The 21835-nt window shown below is 47.9% G+C and overlaps 1 protein-coding gene and 1 long non-coding RNA gene across 4 annotated transcripts in view; one reads left to right on the top strand and one right to left on the bottom strand.

The window, feature by feature from the left end:
- Window positions 1–3615, top strand: part of LOC131400081 (uncharacterized) — a 32812-nt gene extending 29197 nt beyond the window's left edge. Inside the window, exon 4 of the long non-coding RNA XR_009217288.1 lies at window positions 2151–3615. This is a non-coding gene — a long non-coding RNA (uncharacterized LOC131400081). The remainder of the gene's footprint in view (window positions 1–2150) is intronic.
- Window positions 1236–20213, bottom strand: C41H7orf57 (chromosome 41 C7orf57 homolog). 3 transcript variants are annotated; one of them, XM_058534782.1, is made up of 9 exons: window positions 20137–20213; window positions 19558–19689; window positions 15179–15364; window positions 13103–13211; window positions 10751–10907; window positions 6414–6511; window positions 4677–4894; window positions 3568–3582; window positions 1237–1962 (listed from the first exon to the last, which is right to left on the bottom strand). In XM_058534782.1, exons 2-9 carry the CDS (start codon window positions 19586–19588, stop codon window positions 1916–1918), a joined length of 861 nt encoding a protein of 286 aa, XP_058390765.1. In that variant the 5' UTR covers window positions 19589–19689; window positions 20137–20213; the 3' UTR covers window positions 1237–1915. The 3 variants fall into 3 exon arrangements, with proteins under 3 accessions (XP_058390762.1, XP_058390765.1, XP_058390764.1); XM_058534779.1 differs by lacking the exon at window positions 20137–20213 and having other exon boundaries at window positions 1236–1962; window positions 19558–20051; XM_058534781.1 differs by lacking the exon at window positions 20137–20213 and having other exon boundaries at window positions 4677–4846; window positions 19558–20047.
- Between the last annotated feature and the right edge of the window lie 1622 nt (window positions 20214–21835).

The raw sequence follows: 21835 nt of genomic DNA, 5'->3' as shown, positions 1-21835 counted from the left end.
TGGGCTGAGAGCTAAGCTTTGTGAGCTGAGGCTGCCAAAAGCCTCCTGTGGAAGGCTCCCAGATGCCTTCCACAGAAACGTCAGAACACTGGGAGGGTGTGTGTGTGTGTGTGTGTGTGTGTGTAGGTGTACGCACATAGTGTAAAATTCATATTTAAACACTTTTTTTGCTGGCTTTAACTATTTTTTGTGTGTGTGAGGAAGATCAGCCCTGAGCTAACATCCATGCTAATCCTCCTCTTTTTTGCTGAGGAAGACTGGCCCTGAGCTAACATCTATTGCCAATCCTCCTCCTTTTTTTTCCCCAAAGCCCCAGTAGGTAGTTGTATGTCATAGTTGTACATCCTTCTAGTTGCTGTATGTGGGACGCCGCCTCAGCATGGCCGGAGAAGCAGTGCGTCGGTGCGTGCCCAGGATCCGAACCCGGGTCACCAGCAGCGGAGCTCGCACACTTAACCGCTAAGCCACGGGGCTGGCCCCTGACAATTTGTATTTAGTGTGATCTTGTAATTGTTTTATCTTTTGGAAGCAAGTCATTCACTTCAGAACAGTTGGATGGAATTTGCAAGTTTTCTGTTTTCCTAATATGTTTGTTGTATTTGTCCAAGCAGAAAGTTAACTGCAGGATTGGCTTTTTCAGTAACAGACCCTGGCTGCCCAAGATGGAGCCAAGATTTGATCACAGGTCCTTACTCCAAATTTTGTCTTCTCCCTAAACCACAGGTTTCTGTTACTCTAATAACCTAAAACAAGAATTAAAGAGTTGTAAGCTGCTACTGTCTGCTTCTGAAGATTTTTTCATTAGGGTGGGGTGTTTGAGAATGAGGTAGGAATTGAGGTAGAGGAAGAGAAGGGAAAGGGAGAAAAGAGGGAAAAAATAAACTTCTTACTATAATGCTGTATTCTTTTTATTTAATACATACAGCCATTCACATCTTTTTCACACTGTATACATTCTTCTATAGTAATATCAGTTTGATCGAACAATATAGATACATGTTCTCAATTAAGTATCTCAAAGAACTAATTTAAAATTTCTAAATTTTAGGTGAGCAAGTGCATGATAAGTTTATCCTGAGAAAGACATTAAAATATCTGTGACCCTGTTTGGCTCTCCAAAAATCTTCCAGCAGAAAATTTTTATTTTGTTAATGAATTAAATGTACAAAATATAAAACTACATTTTAATGCTAATTACTTACTATAAACAGTAATAAAATACATAAAACAAGAGAATTCAGTGGGATTATTAAAACATTTTTGTTGACTACTAAGTTAAATACTAAAATATATTTTTATGTAAAGGATACAAAATAATAAATGTTTAATATTATGGATTTCAGTTTATGAAGAAAATATTAGCAAAAATTTTAAACTAACAAATGCTACAATGTTTTTATATTAAATATTTAAAACTTCAAGGCATAATAAATTAATCTTTTTATTAATATAAACTGTATTAGAATATTCTAGAATTAAATATTTTATTGTACCAGAAAAATTATTTCTACAAAGATTATAGGACCAAATAATGGAAAAGGCTGTGGGCTTCTTCTAGTTAAGAGTCTAAACAGTGGATTTCAATAGGAATGCCACCAACAGAGGCAGACACAGTAGGAGGTAATGTCAGCTGATGATGGGTAGGAAGGAGTTAGTTCTAAGGCACTGGGACATCCCAGGCCAGCAAGGCACAACGTCTCAAAGGCCACGTGCTTAACATCCCAGACAAATACAAGAAGCAAAACCCAACACTTGCACCATCTATGCAACAATGATGTCAAATCTGCTTTAAGAGAAATTATTTCACAAGAATCTATATTAATAAAATATAACAGGAGACGTAAATATAGCTGTAACATAGTCAGATCATAGTTAGCCGTTAGAAAATGATCCTAAATGCATATTGTATCGGAGGTTATTTGAGCTCTGCTGGTGTTGGCACAGGTGGAGACGCTGTTGGACCTGCAACGCAAAGTAAAGAAATGAGTTGACATTTCTTGATAAATGACATTGATAAAGATGACATTTTTTATAAATTAAAAAATTTAACCTATTAATTTTAAATAAAAGAAAACATACATTTCTGTACCTATTTATAAGGATTATTCTTGAAGTCTACGTAAAAATTTAGCACATGGTCCTACTTGCAGGCACAAGTCATGCATCGGAAACATCAGTCTCCAACTCACACACTGCTAGACAAGAACACAGTGCCCCGTTGGAGACGTGTAAATTCATGAGTCCCACCTCTACGTGTTGAAAAGTCTGCTGACAGGAGCATGCTGAGCTGAACTGACGGGGTGAGCAGAATCTCCCGAGGTGATTGGGCAGGAGGGAGGCGACTCAGACTAGCACGCCCGCACTCCTCCCCAGCCCCCAGAGGACGCTGTGTGGCTCTCGTCCCTGCACACCAAGTCCTATGCACCTTCATTAATGCCAGCTCTTTCAAAGAACAATACTGTGCCAGTTATCTAAAGGCCAGCTTTCTGGCATGCCCAAAATGTCTAGAATTGCTGCAGAAATTGTGCTAAGAAAAAAATAATAATCCTGTGTCGTGTAGAGGGAAAGAAGCGTTAATAAGAAGCCTTGATGAAGTCCAGAAAGTTACAGCAAGAGGCTCTTCAGTGGAGAGTTTTCCAGTGGAAAGGAAAAGGCATGCTCTGGGCTGGCCATTGTTTCGTCAAGATAAAAGCCAAGACAGACAGGAGAAGAAATAGGAAACAGAAGGGGAGAGCATGTGGCCCCTGTCAGCTACAGCACTGGGCTGAGGGTCAGAAATCCTGGTGAGAGTGGGAGTGACACCTGGGAAGTGACACCTCCGCTACCCAGACAACCAGAGGAAGCAGGTTCCCTCAGCCAAACGGGGATTCTTCCGGATTGCAGGGGCAATACTGCTCACGTAGTCTTTCATTAATTTTGAACAGTTAAAACGTTCCTCTGAGATGAAGCAGGTCTTGCTGCTAATTTAAACACAGAGATTACATACCACGCTCAATGATTTATTTCCTGGTAGAAAGTTTATGGACTTATACTAATGTTAAATGATAGTTCCTTGATTGGATTATGTATTTTGTTGGCAGTGGAGTAAATTCTATCTACATCAGACCATGCAGAAAAATAATGCTAAAAATCCTACAATATCCTGTGTAGGTGAGCCTCCCTGCCCGCTGTGTTTGTATTTTTAAGTTGGAGCCCTCCCGTGCCTTTTCACTCTCTTTTCCATTATTTAAACCCACATCTCTCACATGGTGTGTGATACAATATATGTCTCTCAATGGAACTAAACTTTGTTTTATCTTGTGTAATATGCATAAAAGAATAAAATAATCTTGTAATAATGTAAGTGGTCCTTCTTTTGCTGTCCCCAAATTGTGTTTCGAGAGCTCTGATTATTTGAAGAGTAGAGGGCACCGGCTTTTGTGGTTAGAATACGTGCGGTTTGGAGCAGGACCTCACAGGCTGCCCAGAGGTTTCCGCTTCAGATTTAAGAAGTATGTCCATCGATCTTTTTGTGTGTAAGACACTTTTTATATTTGGATGCAGGTCAGTTTCTCTATAAATACTCACTTGGGGGAGAAGGCTCTGGAATAAAGAACAAGCACATTAGTTGTTCAATTTAGTAAAACACACTAAGTATTATAAGAATTAGTACTTTTAATAAAGAATTAGTAAAAGGCTGTATTACTTCAAGTGATGTCATAGGACACAACTGCCATTGTAAAGTTCAAAAGTGCACTGTTTAACAACATCGAGTGTGAACTTGTCACATATCCACCATGACAGTGGAGAGAGAGGGTAAGTCATTAACAGAACTGGCCAGGGCCAACCTGGTGACAGTGCAGAGCGAGCAGGTGCTGATGACATCCCCCTAACCAGGTGGAGGCGCCACCACCAGAGTAAGGAGCTGGGTGTGGAGACGCAAGCAGATCCCACTTACAAAGCATCTCATGAAACACTTCCGATGCTTGAAGAGAGGCAACACACCTCCCTCCTCTCTATCAGAGAAATGAAGCCTCAAGAGTAAAGTCAGTTGCCTACAGGCAGATGGTCAATAATTGCTAGAGCTACGGGAACTCCACCTCATACTCGGTAGGCTTTAAGATGCGCATGGCCAAAAAGAAGACTAATTCTACCTGTAACTGTGACTTTTAAAAATCAAAACTAATATAGTATTTTGAACAGCTAATTACAGGGAAACTTCTAAGCTATTCAGAGTTTAATAATAAAGCTTAAGAAATGCTGATAATGGAATAATTTCAGGCTTGAATTGTGAGTTCTTTTCAAAGAACTGAGGGCTTTTTATGAAGCTGCCTCAAGGGGACCAACTGCTTACACGGAAGGTCAAGCATTGCAGGGAGCAGGATCTTGTGGATCCAGGAGACTAAAATTGTGATCATTTATTCAGTATACCAAATGAAGTATCAAAATTTCTGACAATTAAAAAAAAAAAGTAAAGCCACAGAAATCATGACTTTTGCTATTCATCTGAATAAAGACGGAAAAAGCAAAACACATATTATCCTCACGTGTATCTGTAACCTCAATACTTCTGTAGGTTTTTTACATGGTTTCTAGATTACTCATTATGAGATACATAATGAGACAAGAAAAAGTCCATTGCTGCCATCTCAATGAACGAAAACCTCAGCGAGTGTGGACTGCTGGGTGCACCTCACCTTGAACTTCCTCAGAGCCTCCAAGAACCTCCGGGTCTGGGCGCGGCTCTGCCTCCTGCTGCCCTTCAGGGTCTTGCGCAGACTGAGAGGATGCGGGTGCTCTGCATGTCTGCGGGGTCCTCTTGTCTGAATCAGCTCGCTGCTGTAACCACTCATCCTTATAACCATTGCTAATAAGTTTGGAAAAGTTTGTGGGTGAACTGGTTTTTTGACCAGGCCTCAAAAAGAGAAAAATTAATGTCAAACTTAAGTACAAAGGTTCATGATAATCCAGATGCGTTCTCAGCCAACATACTGATAATAAATGAGATGTGTTATCGTCCTTTAAAACATAATGGAGATATTTCTCTCTCTCTCTCTCTCAGTCTCTCCCCCCACCTCTCTCTCTCTCTTCCTCTCTATTTCCCTCCTTCTCTCTCAATCTCAATCTCTCCCTCTCTATTTTTAAGCATAAGGAAGTATATTTCCAAGCATCCCTTGTACAGGTGAGACCATGCTTAGTTCAGTTTCCAAAACCTTTCTCCATGGCAGCCAATTAGAAAGACAATAATTCTAGCATTTCTCAGGAAGCCTTCTTCAGAAAACACACCCCTTCCCTGTAGTAATGGGGTGCTCAGACTCTATTATTTTTTTAACAAATTATTAGTTCCTTAATTAGTTCTTCCTTGTGCCCATTAAAAGTTATCTGCTGCTTCTTTGCACAGCTTTGCTTTCTCTCTGACATTTCCCTCTGCTGCTGCGTATTTGCACGTCTCGTCGTAACCTACGTTGAAGAGTGACAGGGCAGTTTGACGTAACGGAGGCAGCATCAGCTTGGAAGTCAAACAGGTAACACGTGTCACCTGACATACCTGTTCGCTCTGAAACTCAGGTTTCTTACTTGCAAATCACTCTGTTGTTAAAGGTATTCCTAATGGCCCTCTCTCTCCCTCTAGATATATATACATATATATATATACATTTTTTTTCTCCCTCCCAGTCTGAGCGTGCTGCTCTCATGGCTTTTTTCACACATAATATAACTGATTAATTGTTTTTCTCCCCAATGTATGAGAAGCTGTGTGAAGAATGAGTCAGACGATTAATGACATTGATTCAGACACTAACTAGGATTCTGGGAAGGTAACGAGAGCCAGGAGGCCTGAGGACCTCACTCTCCAGCTGGAGATGAACCAAATGTCAGAGCGCCTCATAGGTTTTCCAGCCTAATGCAGAGCCAGAGCACTCACTGTGTGCGGACACCAGGGTCCAGGCCTTGGTGACAGAAAACGTCAGGACTGAGCAACACATACGTGTAAGGACAAGTGGCCCCAAGTTTAAGAGACGAGCCTTTGTGAGGACAAGTTCCAGGAGGCAGGTCTCAGGCAGGACACAGGCTCATGGAGAGCAGGGCAGCTTGTTGGAGAAGTTCAGCCTCCGCAAGGCAGGACCCCACAGCAGAGACACAGAAGGGGGACAGATGTGCTCCACAGGGGCACAGACAGACATCAGGAAGGAAGGAAAACTGGGATAGGAGGCGAGTAGACAAGGCTGGGCCAGGGCTTTGTATGCTGGTCCAGGGGAAGTTGTGACATCAAAGTCACATTACGGAAATGTGTTGCTGGGAAGTGAATATCATTAGGCCGACATTAGCATAGCACGTTGTTGCCATCATTGTCACTGTTGTCACTTGTTCAAAAGATCAAAGACCAAACCCCAACTGAATCCAGACAGTGTTGGCACTGCCCATGCACTTACATGGGAGGAAAGGAGAGTCTACTTCCTGCAGGGTCTTTGGGGGCAAGTGGAGTCCCCACTTTGCTTGGATACTTTGAGTTAATGGCTGGTAGCCTCACCTGTACGAAGAAACACAAAAAACCCTGATTTAGTGAAAAGTGTTCGGCAGCTCAGACGCTAAAGGAGAAGAAAACTCACAGACGGTAGCAGAAGTACAAACCACCCAGGCCTGGACTCGCAGCGTGGCCATTATTTGACTGGTCAACAGCCACAATGAAATATAATTCAACAACAATCCCATCCAACACAGCGGTTCTGAAAAGAGACTACCAGTAAGTCAAAAGCAGTTGCTGTATTCAAGCAAAGATGCATCTACTCAGGAAGAAAAACAGTGAACAACTCACAGTGTGAAATACTAAAGGAGGACCCGGTCTTAAAGGGATTCTGGAGAGGACAGGGTGCCCCCGCCCGCAGGTGGACAGCTCCCCCCACCGTGTGACCCTGAGGCAGAGCCACTGTGGAGGGGCTGTCTTGGAAGAACCTCAAATTCCTTCACCCTGAACTGTCAAGTGGGAACCAACGTGGAGCCAAAGGGAAAGGACACTGGGGTTAGAGACCTGTCCTTCGCTCCTTCGCTCATCCTTGAAGATGGGCTCCCACACTGCCCAGCTACGGGAAGAGAGTGCTGCACCAGGGTGACGTGCCCGCCTGTCCATCCGCCCTGGCACACCTGCACGGCAGACACTCGAGTGTGTGTGTCAGCGAAGGACTGATGGAGACAACCTGATCCTGCTAAGAAATCCCGGAGGCAAGAAGGCAGAGATGGGAGGGGAGGGAGTGGCATCTGAGATGGGCCTGTGTGCACAGGAGAGGACGGTGCTGCTGGAGGGAACTGTGCGTGAGGCGGCGAGGGAGGAAAGGCGGATGTCGGGGGAGAGTGGAGGCCGACTCGGAGCGGAAAGACCAGAGGGGCAGGGGGATCTCGGGCCAAACGTCAGGGACGCCTGAGCCAGGTGGCAGCAGGGGACAAGGAGAGCAGGGCTGATCAGAAGCAAAAGCGGGGCCTGGCAGATGACGGACACAAGGAGTGATGGAGAAGGTGACTCCCGCAAGGAAAGTCGCCAGGAAGAAAGCTCCCTGAGCGAGTTAGAGGGGAGAGGGGCCCAGAGCAGGCGAGGGACTAAGTCTGGAATGGAGCACTATAAAACCTTTAGACAAAGGCACAGGAGGAAAGTTGTGTGACCTTGGTTAGGCAAAGATTTCGTAGATGTAATAACAAAAGCAAAGTCATAAAGGAAAACAATTGATGAATCAGATTTCAACAAAATTAGGAACTGCTGTTCTTCAAAGACACTGTTAAGAGAATAAAAAAACAAGCTATAGACTGAGAGAAAATACTTGCTAAACTCATCTCTGGGAAAGAATTTGTGTCCAGAATATATAAAGAACTCTCAAAACTCAATAATAAGAAAACAAACAATTAAAAAATGGGCAAAAGATTAGAACAGATGCTTCACCAAAGAAGATATATGAATGGCAAAAAAGAACATGAAAAGATGTTCAACCTGCCATCAGTCATTGGGGAAATACAAAATAAAACCATGATGAGGAGCACCTATTAGAACGGCTTAAAAAAACCTGACAAGGGGCAAGCCTGGTGGTGTAGTGGTCAGGTTTGCACGCTCCGCTTCAGCGGCCTGGGCTTCACAGGTTTAGATCCCGGGCGCGGACCTACACACCACTCATCAGGCCATGCTGTGGTGGCGTCCCACATACAAAATAGAGGAAGATTGGCACAGATGTTAGCTCAGGGCCAATCTTCCTCAGCAAAAAAAAAAGAAACCTGACAAAACCAAGTGCTGGTGAGGACGTGGAGCAACTGGAACTCTCTACACTATGGCTGGGGCGTGTAAAATGGTGCAGTCGCTCTAGAAAACAGCGTGGCAGCTTCTTGTGAAGGTAAACACACACCATATGACCCAGCAATCCAACTGCTAGGTCTTTACCTATGTTCACACAAAAACCCTGTTTTCAAAGGGTGACGGTGACTTTATTGATAATCGTCAAGCACTGGAAACAAGCCACTCGAGTGTCCATGAACTGACGGATGGATGGATGAATGGAGAAAGTGCACCACTATCTTACAATGGAAACTCCTCCAAAGCACAAAGGAAGGAACTACACATATCCGCAACAGATGGCTCCCAATTTGTTATGCCACGTGGGAGAGGCCAGGCATGAGGACTATATGCAGTATGGTTCCACTGAGGTGATATTTGGGAAAAGACTATAAAGAGTGAAATCCGACCAGTGCTTGCCAGGGGCTAGGGTGAGGGGAGGGGTTGGCTACAAAAGGGCTTGGAAATTTGGAGGTGATGCAATAGCTCTGCACCTTGATGGTTGTGGTGGTTATGCAATGTATGCATTTGTCAAAACTCATAGAGCAGTGCTCAGTAAAAGGTGAATTTCCTCTGTGTAAATTATGTCTTATAACAAAATAGGAAAAAAAAGCTACAAGGAAACAGCAAAAAACAAAAGCAAGCAAACAAAACCCATGGAGGTATTGCAAGCATTTACAGGAAGAAAAGATGGCTCTTCAGAAAGAGGAGACAAGACCCACCCCAATCACCCTGTAGGTGAGCGAGACCCCATAATGCTGGTGACACTTTTCCCTAAATATTGTGGCATCTGCCACATGCCGAGTGAGGGGCTAGAGCATGGCTGGGAAGCTCTGTGTCCCAGATCCTCTCCCTGTGGCCCAGTTGCAGGGCACCGTGCACATGGGGCGGGACAGCCAGGCCTGTGAGAGGCTGGGGAAAGAGGCCTGTCAAATTCTGCATGACTTACTAGCTTAATGGTGTGGCACGTGTTCATGCTAAATTCCTTACTCTAGCTGTGCCAGGCCCTGCAGGACACGGGGGGAAAATTTAAAAAACTCCCCCTGGTCCTGTGCAATTGATGTTCCTGGGAGGCGAGCTGTGTACCAAAGTGACGATTAAAATACCTGAGGAGGGCAATCCGGGCCCTTCCCCACGTGCTGCTCATTCCCCTAGATGGGAGCCAGCACCACGTTCCTTCAATTTAACTGTGGGCAGTGTTTACATTTTTAACCACAACTCCTTTCATCCTACCCCCTTATGTACGCACAGGGGGGCACGGGCTGGCTTCACGTGCCCAGATTGTTCAGCCCCCAGCACAGCTTTTGTCAATGGCTACTAACTAACCCCACTTGATTTGGGGTTGGTACAGCACTTAGCGTTTTCAAGTTCTTCTAGATGTGCATTGTGACCGTGGTTAACACTCAAAGGTCCCATTTATTGCTGGATAGCTTAGCCACTAACATACCACCAAGAAACAGACCAGATCCTTAAAACAGTCCATTTCATTGATTGTGCAAACAACCCAAAGCCAGAATCACAGGTGGAGGTGCGGATGTCTTGAAGAAAACAGATGGCCTGACGCAGGCAACTGACATTTCCCCCGTGGTGTTCAACTGCTCCAGTCCCTGAAATAAACTGTCACGGTTTCTCCTCAAACTCGGACACTGAGAAGCCAGGCTGGGGAGTCAGGCGCAGACCATCCACCACACCGACAAGCGCCGGCGCCAGGAACACCCAGCCTCCCCTCGTCGGGACAGTCTAGTCTTGCTCTCATTATCAAAGCACCGCTGTTGTTTTTCGCATGCACCTCACTGTTTCTCTCACGAATCCCACCTCCCAAGGACTAAGGCTGACCTCAGACCTCGGTGCTGGAGCCGGCGGACTTTGCCGAGCTCTGGGCAGCGGGGCTCCAGGTGGTGATGGGGTCAAGTTATCACAGCCTCGAAGCCACCAGCTAGAGGTGGCTTTTGAGTTCCCAAGTGCTCCTTTGAAATACAAACCCCCTAACAAGGCTTTCTCCTTGGAGCCAGTTGCTCCTTCGTGGTCAAATACACCCCCGGGGGTTTGTACAGAAGAAAAGCATCATCTTCTCTTCCTTTATTATCAATAAAGAATATTCCAGGGAAATTTTAGCTTAAATACTTAAATAAAATGGAACTGTTCAGAAATTGGATAATAAAGAAACATAAAATGTCCTTTCTATATGTGCAGAATGAGAAGTGGCATGCCAGCTTTCCCCTAGATAAGCATTAACTAGCTAAAACTTACTTAGGTAACCTCACCTCATAGAGTCAACATTCATGAAAACACAAAGGAAGATTCTATTATCATGGCCTCTTGCCTTTCAGTAGATGCAAACTTAGAGGACAGAACCCATGGTGGTGTCATGGGCAACGCAAGACACACCTCCCGCTAAGGATCACATCACTCATTCAGAGAGACAAGCAGAGCCGCAGCGTCTATTATGGCTCCTGTCACCTTTTTTTTCTCCTTTTCAAGTTCCTCGGCCTCCCTTTGCCAAACTGTCTTCACATCAAAGTCAAATGGCCCTCTTCTGGACTCATAGTTACCGTTGGCCTGATCGGGGTTAAACTCTTCATAAACCATGTAATCTGGCATGGAGACAGCAGGGATTCTGCAGAAACAGATGGAGAGTTCCAACTTGATGCCACTTCCTGATCTCTCCTCCCTCCCTCTCTGCCTCCCTCCCTCCCTCCTCCCTTCTTCCCTCCCTCCCTCCCCCTTCTTTCTTCTCTCCCTCATTTCTTTCCCCACCTCCTCCTTCCTCCCTCCCTCCATTTCCCTTCCTCTGCTTTTACATAGTAAACACCGTCCTTTTCCTCCTCCCACACCAGAGCTTGAAGACCCAAGTGGGCTGTGTCAACAATAGTGAAATGAGATATATTAAATTACAAATTAATAATATGAATTATTTATGAATTAATAAATTTCAAAATAATTATTTCTTTTATGATATTATCCACTCCTTTGTCCTCTTAAAATAGCTAGGCTATCCTCAACATTTACCATTTCACATGATCATTTAACAATAATAAATATAACCTTCTTTTGTTTTCTGTTAGATAGCCATTTTTACTGTGGGTATTTAAACTTCCAGCCTGTTTTCCCACACAAACAATGTATACAGGAAGGTCACCCACAAGCACAGAAGGTTTGAATGGCAGAGCACACTGAAGTCAACCCTGGAGGACCAGGTACATGTGTCCCACACCAAGCGTCTGGGAGGCTGCAGAGCTGACCCACATCCTGCTCCTCCTTTGCCACTTGCTCAGCAGTGAGCAGCATGGCACCTCAGCTCCGGGACCGTGGAAAGCGCCTGGGCGGGCTAAGGAGCACAGGTCTTGGGTGCCTGTGGGCTTTCTCCTATTTCCCCACCACCCTGTGCATCCCAGGTTGGGCAGGACTTACTAAGCAGGCTAAGGGCTGGGACTTGACCCTAGCAGCAGTTAGGGCCAAGAAAACCTGGGGCGGGGGAGCAGATTTTCAATTTCGTAGTATAACTGGATAACTGAAGTAGGCTGGGCTTGGAGCATGGAGGGGCTGGGACTGGAGGAGGCGCACTGCCAGGGGCAGCAGTGGGCGAAGTGAGGAGGAAGCGGGGAGAAGGGGAAAGGGGGAGGAGAGGAGGAGGGAAGAATAGAGAGGGGAGGGAGGAGGGGGGGGAGGAGAGGATGCAGGAGAGAGAGAGGGGAGCGGAGGGGAGGAGGCGGGAGGTGGGGGAGGGATGTAGAAGAAGCTGGAGTCCTCCAGGACGCGATGCCTGGCAGGAACTGGGCTAGTCAGAGCAGGGGAATGAAGAAAGGGAGAGAAAAGAAGGGGGTCCCACCTCTCCCTGAGACAGAGGGCTGGAAGAAGGCAGCTTGGAGGCCCCTGAGGTCTCAAGGAGAGGCCAGGGAACAGAGGTCAGAGGCTGGGAATGCAGGCTGGGAGGTGACTGCAATACTCTGGAAGAGAAGCCACAGATGTGGCCAAGCTGCTCAGGTAAGGTGGGATGGGCTGCAGGATCAAGAAAGACAGGAAACCCAGCCCACGCATCCCCCTGTGGTCCTGGTCTTTTGTCGCCGGAAGCCTCTTGCCGGTGCCCCAGCCTCCTGCTTCCCTCTCCCCCTTTCCCCCCGCTGGTCCTTGCTGTTTCTCTCTGGATGAGGCTCCCTCAGAGGGAAGCTGTGTCAGTTTTAAAGAACAGAGAAAGAAGAATCCTGAAAACAAAACTGCACTGTGACCACAGGCAGAGCCTTCAGCAACCCTGATGACAATGGGACACATCTGCCTGCGCCCGCTTTCCAAGCCAACCGGGAAAGCAAGCGCTCTGAAGTGACTTTCCGCATTACTGCTCGGTCCACGACAGGCAGCTGGGAAGCTATAGTCTGCATGCCCAAACATAGGAATTTCTCAGACATTTCAAACATTCTGGGGGACAGTGGCTCCCCATAACTCTGTAATCACCATAGAAATTTAGGATTTCCTGTGTTTCTGGCCTTGAATGGCACCCTTCTTCTTCAGTGAGAAGAAAGCTTTGGGATAAGCTGTTGTTTATAGGAGGCTGTGGTACAGAGAACAAAAACTTGAAGCAGCCCCGAGAGGTACAATTCTAGAGTGCCAAACACGATGGAGATTTCCAGAACTCTGGGGCTCCAACAACTGATGCTGCACCCCGCAAAGAGCTGGCTGTTATGCAACACTACCTGGAGTTGCAATATTACACTATTGGTATCAGTATTATACCTTTGTATATGTAAGATTCTAATTGAGCTAACTTTTTTTTTTGCTGTAAAGATGAACAACAGTACGATGCGGCACGATACTCACTGTCTCTGGTCGGCCGAGGGCGGCTTGCTGTGGTGGACGTACCAGTCTGGTAAAGAGTAGGTGACCGGGGAGCCTTTCCTGGTTCCGGGGGCAAAGTGCTTCAGCAGATCTCAAAGCCAAAAAGACGCACTGTGAGTGGGGCCCCCGACCCGGGCGCGGGGCAGTACTAGCAGGCCGGTCACAGTTTACGAGGGGAACTGTGACTTCTCCTGGGGGTTGCCTCTGGGCTCTGGGGGCCACAGGACATCAGGGCAGTCCCTGGTCCTCACCGGCCTGGGCACATGCTGAGATATGGGTCCTGCTTGGTGCTTAGGAAGGACATCCCTTGCACAAATCCCCCCACCCCAATCCCACCCCTCGCCCTGAGGTGGCATCTGCGCATGCCATCATCCATCCATTCCTGGGTGAAGTGTGTCGCTCCCTGACATCTGTGAGGGCGAGACTCCTCAGGTCTCCAGGGGGCTGCTTGCGGGCTGCCCCTCTCAGCTACCCCCACGCCGTCCCTGCAGCCTAAGACAGGACAGCCCCACTGTTCTCCTCTGCCACCGTGGGGCTGTCCCTGGCCCTCACAGCATTTCTGGTGGAAGCTGGCCCTCCAGGTTCCAGTGATAAGTGGGGCACAGGCCCCTCTAAGTCATGTGGTGGGGCGGGGGTGGTAATCAGTGCCTCACCTTGGAGCCCCCTGAGAGGCACGGAGCACTAGGGTCCTTCTCGCAGACTCACTCCAGCCCCTGTTTACCCGCTTGCTCTCGAGCTTCCGTCCCTCCCTCCCCTGGCTCCAAGGGCCTTTTCACAGCTAGGGGGCTGGTGGGGTGTCAACAGGCAGGGAGCGGGGAAGGACCGGTTTTGCCTGCTAATAAGGACAGCAAAGTGACGATGATAACAGCGGTGGCAGTAGCCAACATTTCCTGATTTCTTACTATCAGTAAGAAATTTTTAACTTTTGATTTTTTAAATATTTCAGACTTAGAGAAAAGTTGCAAGAATAGTATGAATTCCCCTAGACCCTTCCCCCAGATTCCCCAAATGCTAACATTTCATTTCACATTTGCTCTATCATTCTCTCCCTCTCCATCTCTGTCTCCCATTAAGTATTGTCACTGTCATTGCTGTTTTTTGGGAGCATGTGGCAGACCTGAGGCCCCTTCATCCCTCTATATTCCAGTGGAAGTTTTGAGAAGATGGTTATTACATAATCACAGTACATGACCAAAGTCGGGAAGTTAGTGTTGTTGCAATCCCTGTATCTAATTTACAGATCTTGTTCGGATTTTGCCAGCTGTCCTTCTAACCAATGGCGGGAGCGTGGAGAGGTCCTGTCTGCGTGCCTTACGTGTAGTGAATCAAATGTTTCTTCTGAGCTTTTTAACGTTTAAGCCCAGACGTTGCCATTTTGTTCCCCGTTCCCCATGACAATCTCCTGAGGGGTAATGGCAGCCAGAAAAAAAGGTTAGTATCTCTCAGTGCCACTTACGACAAAGCCTGGTGTAAGTCGTGTTAGACGTAGCTCCTTAACCTCTGGTCAGCGATTTCTGTTAGGACAAGCAAGCAGTACTTTCTCGATTAAATCATGGACAAAAGTCTGATGCTCATCAACATCACTGGGGAAACCAGTCTGTAGCCTTCATTATTTAGAACATATTAAATCATAAGACAGGGCAATGAGCATGAGCAGCAGGAAACGAACACTGCACAGGCTAGCGAGAAAGTGCTTGCCCGGAGCAAGGCCGTGGAAGTGCAGAGCTCAGTGCTCCGGTGGGCGGACAGTTTCTGAGCCTCTCTCCATCAGGATATAAAACGAGGTGGGGTGAATCGCCACCAAGGTGTCACTCAGGAGAAAAATCCTATGAAGCCAATTCTGAGAATTCAAAGTCTACTCAGTCTTGCTCATAAAGGTAGCACGTCCCTGAAGAGTACGCTCATCCCAAACTGGCTCAATCAACCTAAATTCCCAAAGGCCTCGGGCAAAACTCATAGACTGCACAGTAATATATCTATATGGAAGAGATGACGACCAAAATGACCCATCACTCCCCCCCCCCAAAGCAAGACACTGGAAGTGCCCGCAGTGCTCACCAGGCCGGCCACCTTGCTTGGCAAGCTTCACGTACTCGGAGTCTGTTTCTTTGATCCAGTACCTTCGCGTCCCAAGCGCGTGCCCATTAGCTGGTTCCCTCAGATCACTGAGACCTGGGATCTGGGACGCTGGTGGAGCATCCACAGCCTTCTTGGACTGCTGCATGGGAAGGTGGTAATACCAGTCTAGGGAGGGGAAGCCAAGGGTGGAGTTGTTACACACAGAGTTCAGGTTGGTTTGGTCCACTGCCCGAATGATGGCTATGCCAGGGAGGGTGTCTCACCCTCCATGGGACATCGGCACGGGAGAAACCACCACAGGACATCAGAAGGGAGAAACTGCTCTCTTCTAAACACCTGTGATGTGGGATGACCCTGCCAGTTATGTAATTAAAAGGCTCTAAAGCCCACCAGCGTGCCACCACTGATCCCAGCAGAAGGAAGAGGGCCTTCCACGAGGCCTGCTGGTTGCTTTGCCGCTGACTGCCCCTCTGCTCCAAAGCAGTGAGAGTGGAGCCTCTTCTGCTGGGTTTTCAGCCTCCCAGTGCGGTATCCGAGTCCCCTCACGTGTGTCTTGCACTGTCTCTCTCTTTTCTTTTAATTCTCCATGAAATTGGACATACACATTCCTGAAAGATGCCAAATCACTTAACATTATGGGCAAGTCTATGGAGCATGTGGCCAAATCTTGGTCAAGATTTGATCAATTTAGCAGATTAAAACCACTAAGATATAAATTCCATCACAGAAGTAACCGCCTTCTTGAGCACGTTTACCCGTTTGACAAGAGCAAGAGGAGGCAGGATGGAGGCGCTGTCAGGGAAGCCTCATCCTGTGACAACCTTATTGGAAGCCCCCATACTGCCCCTGTCCCACCACCCCAGGGGGCCAGGATTCAGGCAGACCCGCCTCTCAGATGCTGGAGCCCTGTCCACATAAGCCCCTACACTTTCCTGGTTTCTGCTTGAGGCCAAAGTAGGACATCACGAGAAATCATTAACGAAAGGTGACCAGAGCTCTAGAGAGTTGCTGAAAAGAGAGGAGGGAAGGCAAGGACCTTGGCCAGGGCAACCTCATATGGAAAACTATCTCAGACCGCAGATTCGTGAGGTGGCTGAGTCTGGCTCCCTCCAAAACATCAAGTTGGGTCCCATGAAGTTGAAGCCCACTGAGTGTAGATAACGGATGTGTGAGTTCTATAGGGTTGGGGTCCCATGAAGAGGAAGTTGGGTGCGCCCATGTGGAAGGATGAAGGAGAGGAAAGGGAAGGACAGCTTGCTGTCTGCCCTTCCTCCCCACCTTGATTTGAGCTCCAGGGAGAGAGGCGCCATGGACAATGACCTGAACTGGCCTTGGCAGAGCCATGGGGCCCCCAAAGTGGGCATGGGAGCTGAGAGCACCCAGGACAGAGCCCCGCAGGCTGCTTGGACCACTCATGAAACTCCGTGTCAGGAGTGAGAGGTGTCGGCAGAAGCCCAGGGACCTGCAATTATCAGTGTGTCCTCATGACCCCACAGAGGGGAGAGATCGGGGGACATTCGCACTATTGGTGTTTTAGGTGACTCTTTGCATCAGAAATTGATTAACTGCATGTCCAAATATAAGAAAAAATATCGCAGCTGATTGAAAAACTTTGGAAACAAAATTCAGGAAGAATGTAAAATACGAAAGATGCCATTAGCATGGCACAAGTGACTTGTGCATTTAAAAGCAGTTACTAGAACTGGTGGTTGCAAATGCATGACATTCAGGTCTAACAGAGAACCTGCCCCACAGCTGGTGTGATGAGTAATTTTACATGTCAACTTGGCTGAGCCATGATGCCCATATATTTAGTCAAACATGAGTCTAGACGTTGCTGTGAAAGTATTATTTAGATGAGATTAACAGTCAAATCAGTAGACTGAGTAAAGCAGATCACCCCCATAATGTGGGTGGGCCTCATCCAATCAGTTCAAGGACTTTAGAGAAAAGACTGAGGTCCTCAGAGGAGGAAGGAATTCTGCCTCCTGACAGCCTTTGGACTCAAAACTGCAGCATCAACCCTTCCCTGGGTCTCCAGCCTAAAAGACTGCCCTGCAGATTTCAGACTTGCCAGCCTCCACAACTGCATGAGCCAATTCCTTAAAATAAATAAATCTCAGATATAGATATACATATACATATACATACAGTGAGGTCCACGTGCAGATACTATATGAGACAAGACAGCCTTGGATAAACTGCCATGCCCAGCTGAAAGTCTGCAACCATGGAGAGGAAGAGAGGAGGAGAGCCAAGTGCACAGAGGGAGGCAATTAGCAGGCTGGCGCATAAATAAAATATACTTCAATTAAGGGCCAGTTGAGGATCGTGGGTGAAAACCTTTTTTCCAGCTCATACATGGCAGCCCTCACAACATCCTGTTGGTCCTGTTGCTCTGGAGAACCCTGACGAATACAGTAGGGGCCCAGGAAAACGGTGCTGAAGAGATCAATTTGTGTAAACACACACGAGTCCCATGTGCAAGAGGTAATCTTTCCTCCAAAGCTAAAAGCTTAGACATCCAAGCTCTACTTAGAACTAAAACTGGGTTTACCATATAAAAATGAATATTTAACACAACAAATCTTTTAAATACCTAGTGGACAGTAATTAGCTGAATCAACATTATACAGTTTTGAAAAGGAGGAAAAAAACCATTGGAAAAGGTTTAAAGAATTGTGCAAATGCTCACAGAGAATCAATTTAAGAATTATGAATTTAGGAGCTTCATGCTCTGATCACATGCCGTTCAAATATTTCCTCTTTTAGAGGGAAGGCATTCGATTCTTGCTTTATTTTTCCTTTCTGTGTTTTGATTACTAATTAATCCACAGAGAACAGTGTATCTTCTACTTCTCATTACTGGAAGCTTCGGACAGGCACTGAACTCTCATCCAATCTGCCATTCATAACTGGGTGCAAAGGAGCTCAGAGTGAGGGCCTACGTCACTGAGAATCAACTGTCACCACCGCACACACACACACAGGGTTAAAGGGATGAGAATTGTCTTGTAGCTTTTGTCACTCACAACAAAAGTTATGAGTCTTTGTATGACACCAGATCACTCACTGTGGTGTAGATTTCTCTAACGTGGCTTCCATGCCTCCTCAGGTGCAGGACGTGAGCACCTTCCCTTTATCAATAAGGAGACAGGCTGAGAGAGCTCTTTGGTCTCCAAGCCACAAGGCAGTGTCATATGCGCACACACCCCAGGGGCTCCTGCCTCTGGGCTGCCTCGGCCTCAGAGAACAGGGCTTAAAGTCTGGGCAGAGGAGCCACCTGTGAGGTGCGCAACCTCAGGCAGCGTCCTAAAACTCTGTGTGCCTCAGTTTCCTCATCTATAAACTGGGGTTAATGATACCTCGTCGGGGTGCTATGAGGTTAAATGTTAGTGTATAAAAGTGCTTAGAACAGTGCCTGGCTTATGTCGGCATCTCTTAATACTGTTCACGTAGGGGAGGCTGCTCACCAAGGCACGGAGAAGTCACATGAAGGCTAAGAACCCACAGTGGAGAAGGAAAACCCCCAAGCTTCTTGTGCACCGGCCCCTCACCCCACCCCTCAGCCCTGGTGTCACCAATAGTGTCACAGTCAGAGCTCTCGGCTAAAAGCACATTTAGATCATGTGAAGGCCACACTCTGTTCCACTTGGGAGCAGGTGTGAGGGGCTGCAGCGTGCCTGCCAGCTCCCACCCTCTCCCTGCCAGCGGAGCACCAGGATCCTTTTCTCTACCCTCTCTCTCCAGCCCTTCTCAAGGTGGGGAGGAATCAAACAAAGGCAAAAACAGACCACAGCATCCAAGTCTTCTCCCTTCCCTTCTGCTTCAAATCCTGGGAAGTGAGAAGCCCCACTGCCACATGAACCTGCACCCAACTCGTGTTTCCTGTGTCCACTCACTTAAAGCAGGAGACACACGTAACCTGCTTGGGGTCTAAATCAGGAGCAGGAAGTAGGTAGTCAACGGACTACATGGGCACTCAGCTGAAAATGAAAATGCGTAAGTCAACATTCAGGGAAACAGCTGTGAGGTTACAGACCACTAAACTATTACAGAGAAAATTTCAAAGAGATGCTATTGCTTCAACGACTGAGGCAACAGTGGTAGCCTGGTTTTCTTTTGTTGAAAATAGAGAAAAACAAGACTAATCCCCCCCACCCCCCTTACTTCCGTTTAAGCCTTGCTTGGACACTGGGGCACAGGAGCAGTGTGCAGCTTTCTTTGAGGGTATCATGCGTTAGTTTCATCCCCACTCCCTGCGGGTGCACGCGCCCCCACCCCCCACGCAGGGTGCTGGGTTCCCAGCCCGGCCAGCAGCAGAGGAGACACAGCGCTCTTTCCGCGTGGTCACTCACCGCAGGGAGCGTAGCGGCCCGTGTTCCTCATGACAGGTCGGGTCGGGTCTTCAGGGCTGAGCTGGGAACCGCCGCCAGGAACTGAGCTGCAGAGGCCACCTCCGCGCCCCTGTTTTGTCTGTCCGCCTGCACCTGACACGTATGCGGGCATCTCATTACTAAGGAAGGGCGTGCCCGCCCACGAGGTTATACAGCAGGGGCGCATGCATGCCCAGTATACAGCAGGGCACACGCACGCGGGTGTACAGCAGGGGCACATCCACGCCCGGTATACCGCAGAGTACATTAATGCCGGGTATACAGAAGGGGCACGTCCACGCACGTATACAGCACGGGACAACAGGTAATCGCGAGTATACAGCAGGAGCACATGCATGCTGGTATTCAGCTCGGGCAGGTCCACACGGAGTATGTACAGCAGAGGCACGTCTGTACCGCGTAGACAGCAGGGGCACATCCAAGCGGGGATCCAGCAGGGGACAACAGGTTCCGAGGTCCCGCCCCGGCCCGGTGCTCCTCGGTCCCGGGTGACAGTCCCCCCTCCCCGGCCCCGCCCCCTGGCCTCAGCCCCTCGCTCACTAGCACTCGGAGGATCTCGGTGGGTGCTGTCCGCCGCACAGGAGGCCGGAGCCTGTACTCTGCCGGCTGCCGCGGCTAATCCCAAACTCCCAGCGCGGCGCGAAACCACAACAACTCGCGTCGCCCGGGAAACGGCCCGGCGGCCAACTGGCGGGTGCGGGTGGGGCGCCGGCAGCCAATCGGGGAGACGTGCGGGGCCGCAGCCGGCCAATCAGGGCCAGGGGCAGAGCGCGGCCTGCTGTAAACCGCGGCAGGGGGTGGGGCGGGGGCGGGGCCTGCTGGCGGGGGCGGGGCCTGCTGCTGGTCTTCCGCTCCCCTCCAGCGAGTTCCACACAGCGGTCCAGAAGAACGAGGCAGAGATTTGCTCGTCAACCTCCCATTTATTTAATGCATTTTTTAAAAGAAGAAGAAGAAGTACCTGGGAAAACTCAGCAAGGACGTTTCTGCCAACGGTGTATCAGTAGAGAAACCGATCACGTAAACGTCCTTCCTCGCACCTTATTTTTTCAGGAGTGTTTCTGGTTTGTAAGTTGAGACACACTTTGATAAGGCCTGAGGCCGTGTTTCTACGGAACAGTGTTCCGAGTCCCAACATTGGACGTCAGTGCGAAGTTTTGGCCAGGCTGGATTTGGGTCGTATTATGAACGGTGCTCCACAAGAAGGGAGAGGATCTCTCTGGCATACTGCTCCGTGAAGCCAGTGGCACACAACAGCGATGGCAATTTGTTGTCCGGAAAGCTTCATGCTGCCCTGGGCGAGCAGTGGAGACAACGACCCAGTGTTGACCCAGCGTGAGTTACACAGGGGTACACTATTACAGAGAACAGTCAGAGAAATCTTGCCTGACTCCAACCTGTTCCACCGACTGAGGCAACAGTGTGGAGCTTTGGTTTTCTCTTATTGAAAATAAAATAATAAATCAAGACATTTTTAATGGTGGTCATTTGGCAACTTGAGCTAAACAAGGTGCCACTTTGGTTACTCAAGTAAAGCCTTAGAAATCTAGCAGGAGACAGGTTGTATAGGAATTGGGTAATGAAAAGATAGGTCTTGGGACAGGAACTAACCCTAACTCTGTGGTTTATTGAGCTCTAACACAATACTGTGATGGATTTTCAGGGTCTTCAGCTGGCCCAGTCAAGTAGGTAATCAAGACTTCACATTGCAATGTCAAATGTTTGTTCCACTGTATGTGGAGTCACTTAGGCTGTCACTAAGAATAACAGGGGCTTCCTTTTGCATAAATGGCAGCATCGGCTGCCTAGGGGATTGTTCAGTCAAGAGAAGGTTGTTTTTGAAAATAGTTGATCATAGTTGCTGGAGCTGTCTTGACTAAAGAGCATCTTTTTCTATTTCTGAACTGGGTCAATAGAAGAGTGCAGAACTTACCCAAGGTGACCCCCTTCCTTACTAACTGAAATCATAATTTGAGTTATAATGAAGAGGGATCATTCCATAGAAGAAAGTTTTGACTTTTGGAGTATGATTGAAATGACAAGTGGGGCCGGCCCTCTCGCTTAGCGGTTAAGTGCGTGCGCTCCGCTACTGGCGGCCTGGCTTCGGATCCCAGGCGCGCACAGACGCACTGCTTCTCCAGCCAAGCTGAGGCTGCGTCCCGCATACAGCAACTAGAAGGATGTGCAGGTGTGACATACAACTATCTACTGGGGCTTTGGCGGGGGGGGGGAAGGAGGAGGA

This window comes from Diceros bicornis, chromosome 41 (genome assembly GCF_020826845.1).
Source record: "Diceros bicornis minor isolate mBicDic1 chromosome 41, mDicBic1.mat.cur, whole genome shotgun sequence".
Lineage (NCBI taxonomy): Eukaryota > Metazoa > Chordata > Mammalia > Perissodactyla > Rhinocerotidae > Diceros > Diceros bicornis.
Note: the sequence above shows the minus strand (reverse complement) of the source record. Positions and strands in the feature narration are given on the sequence as shown.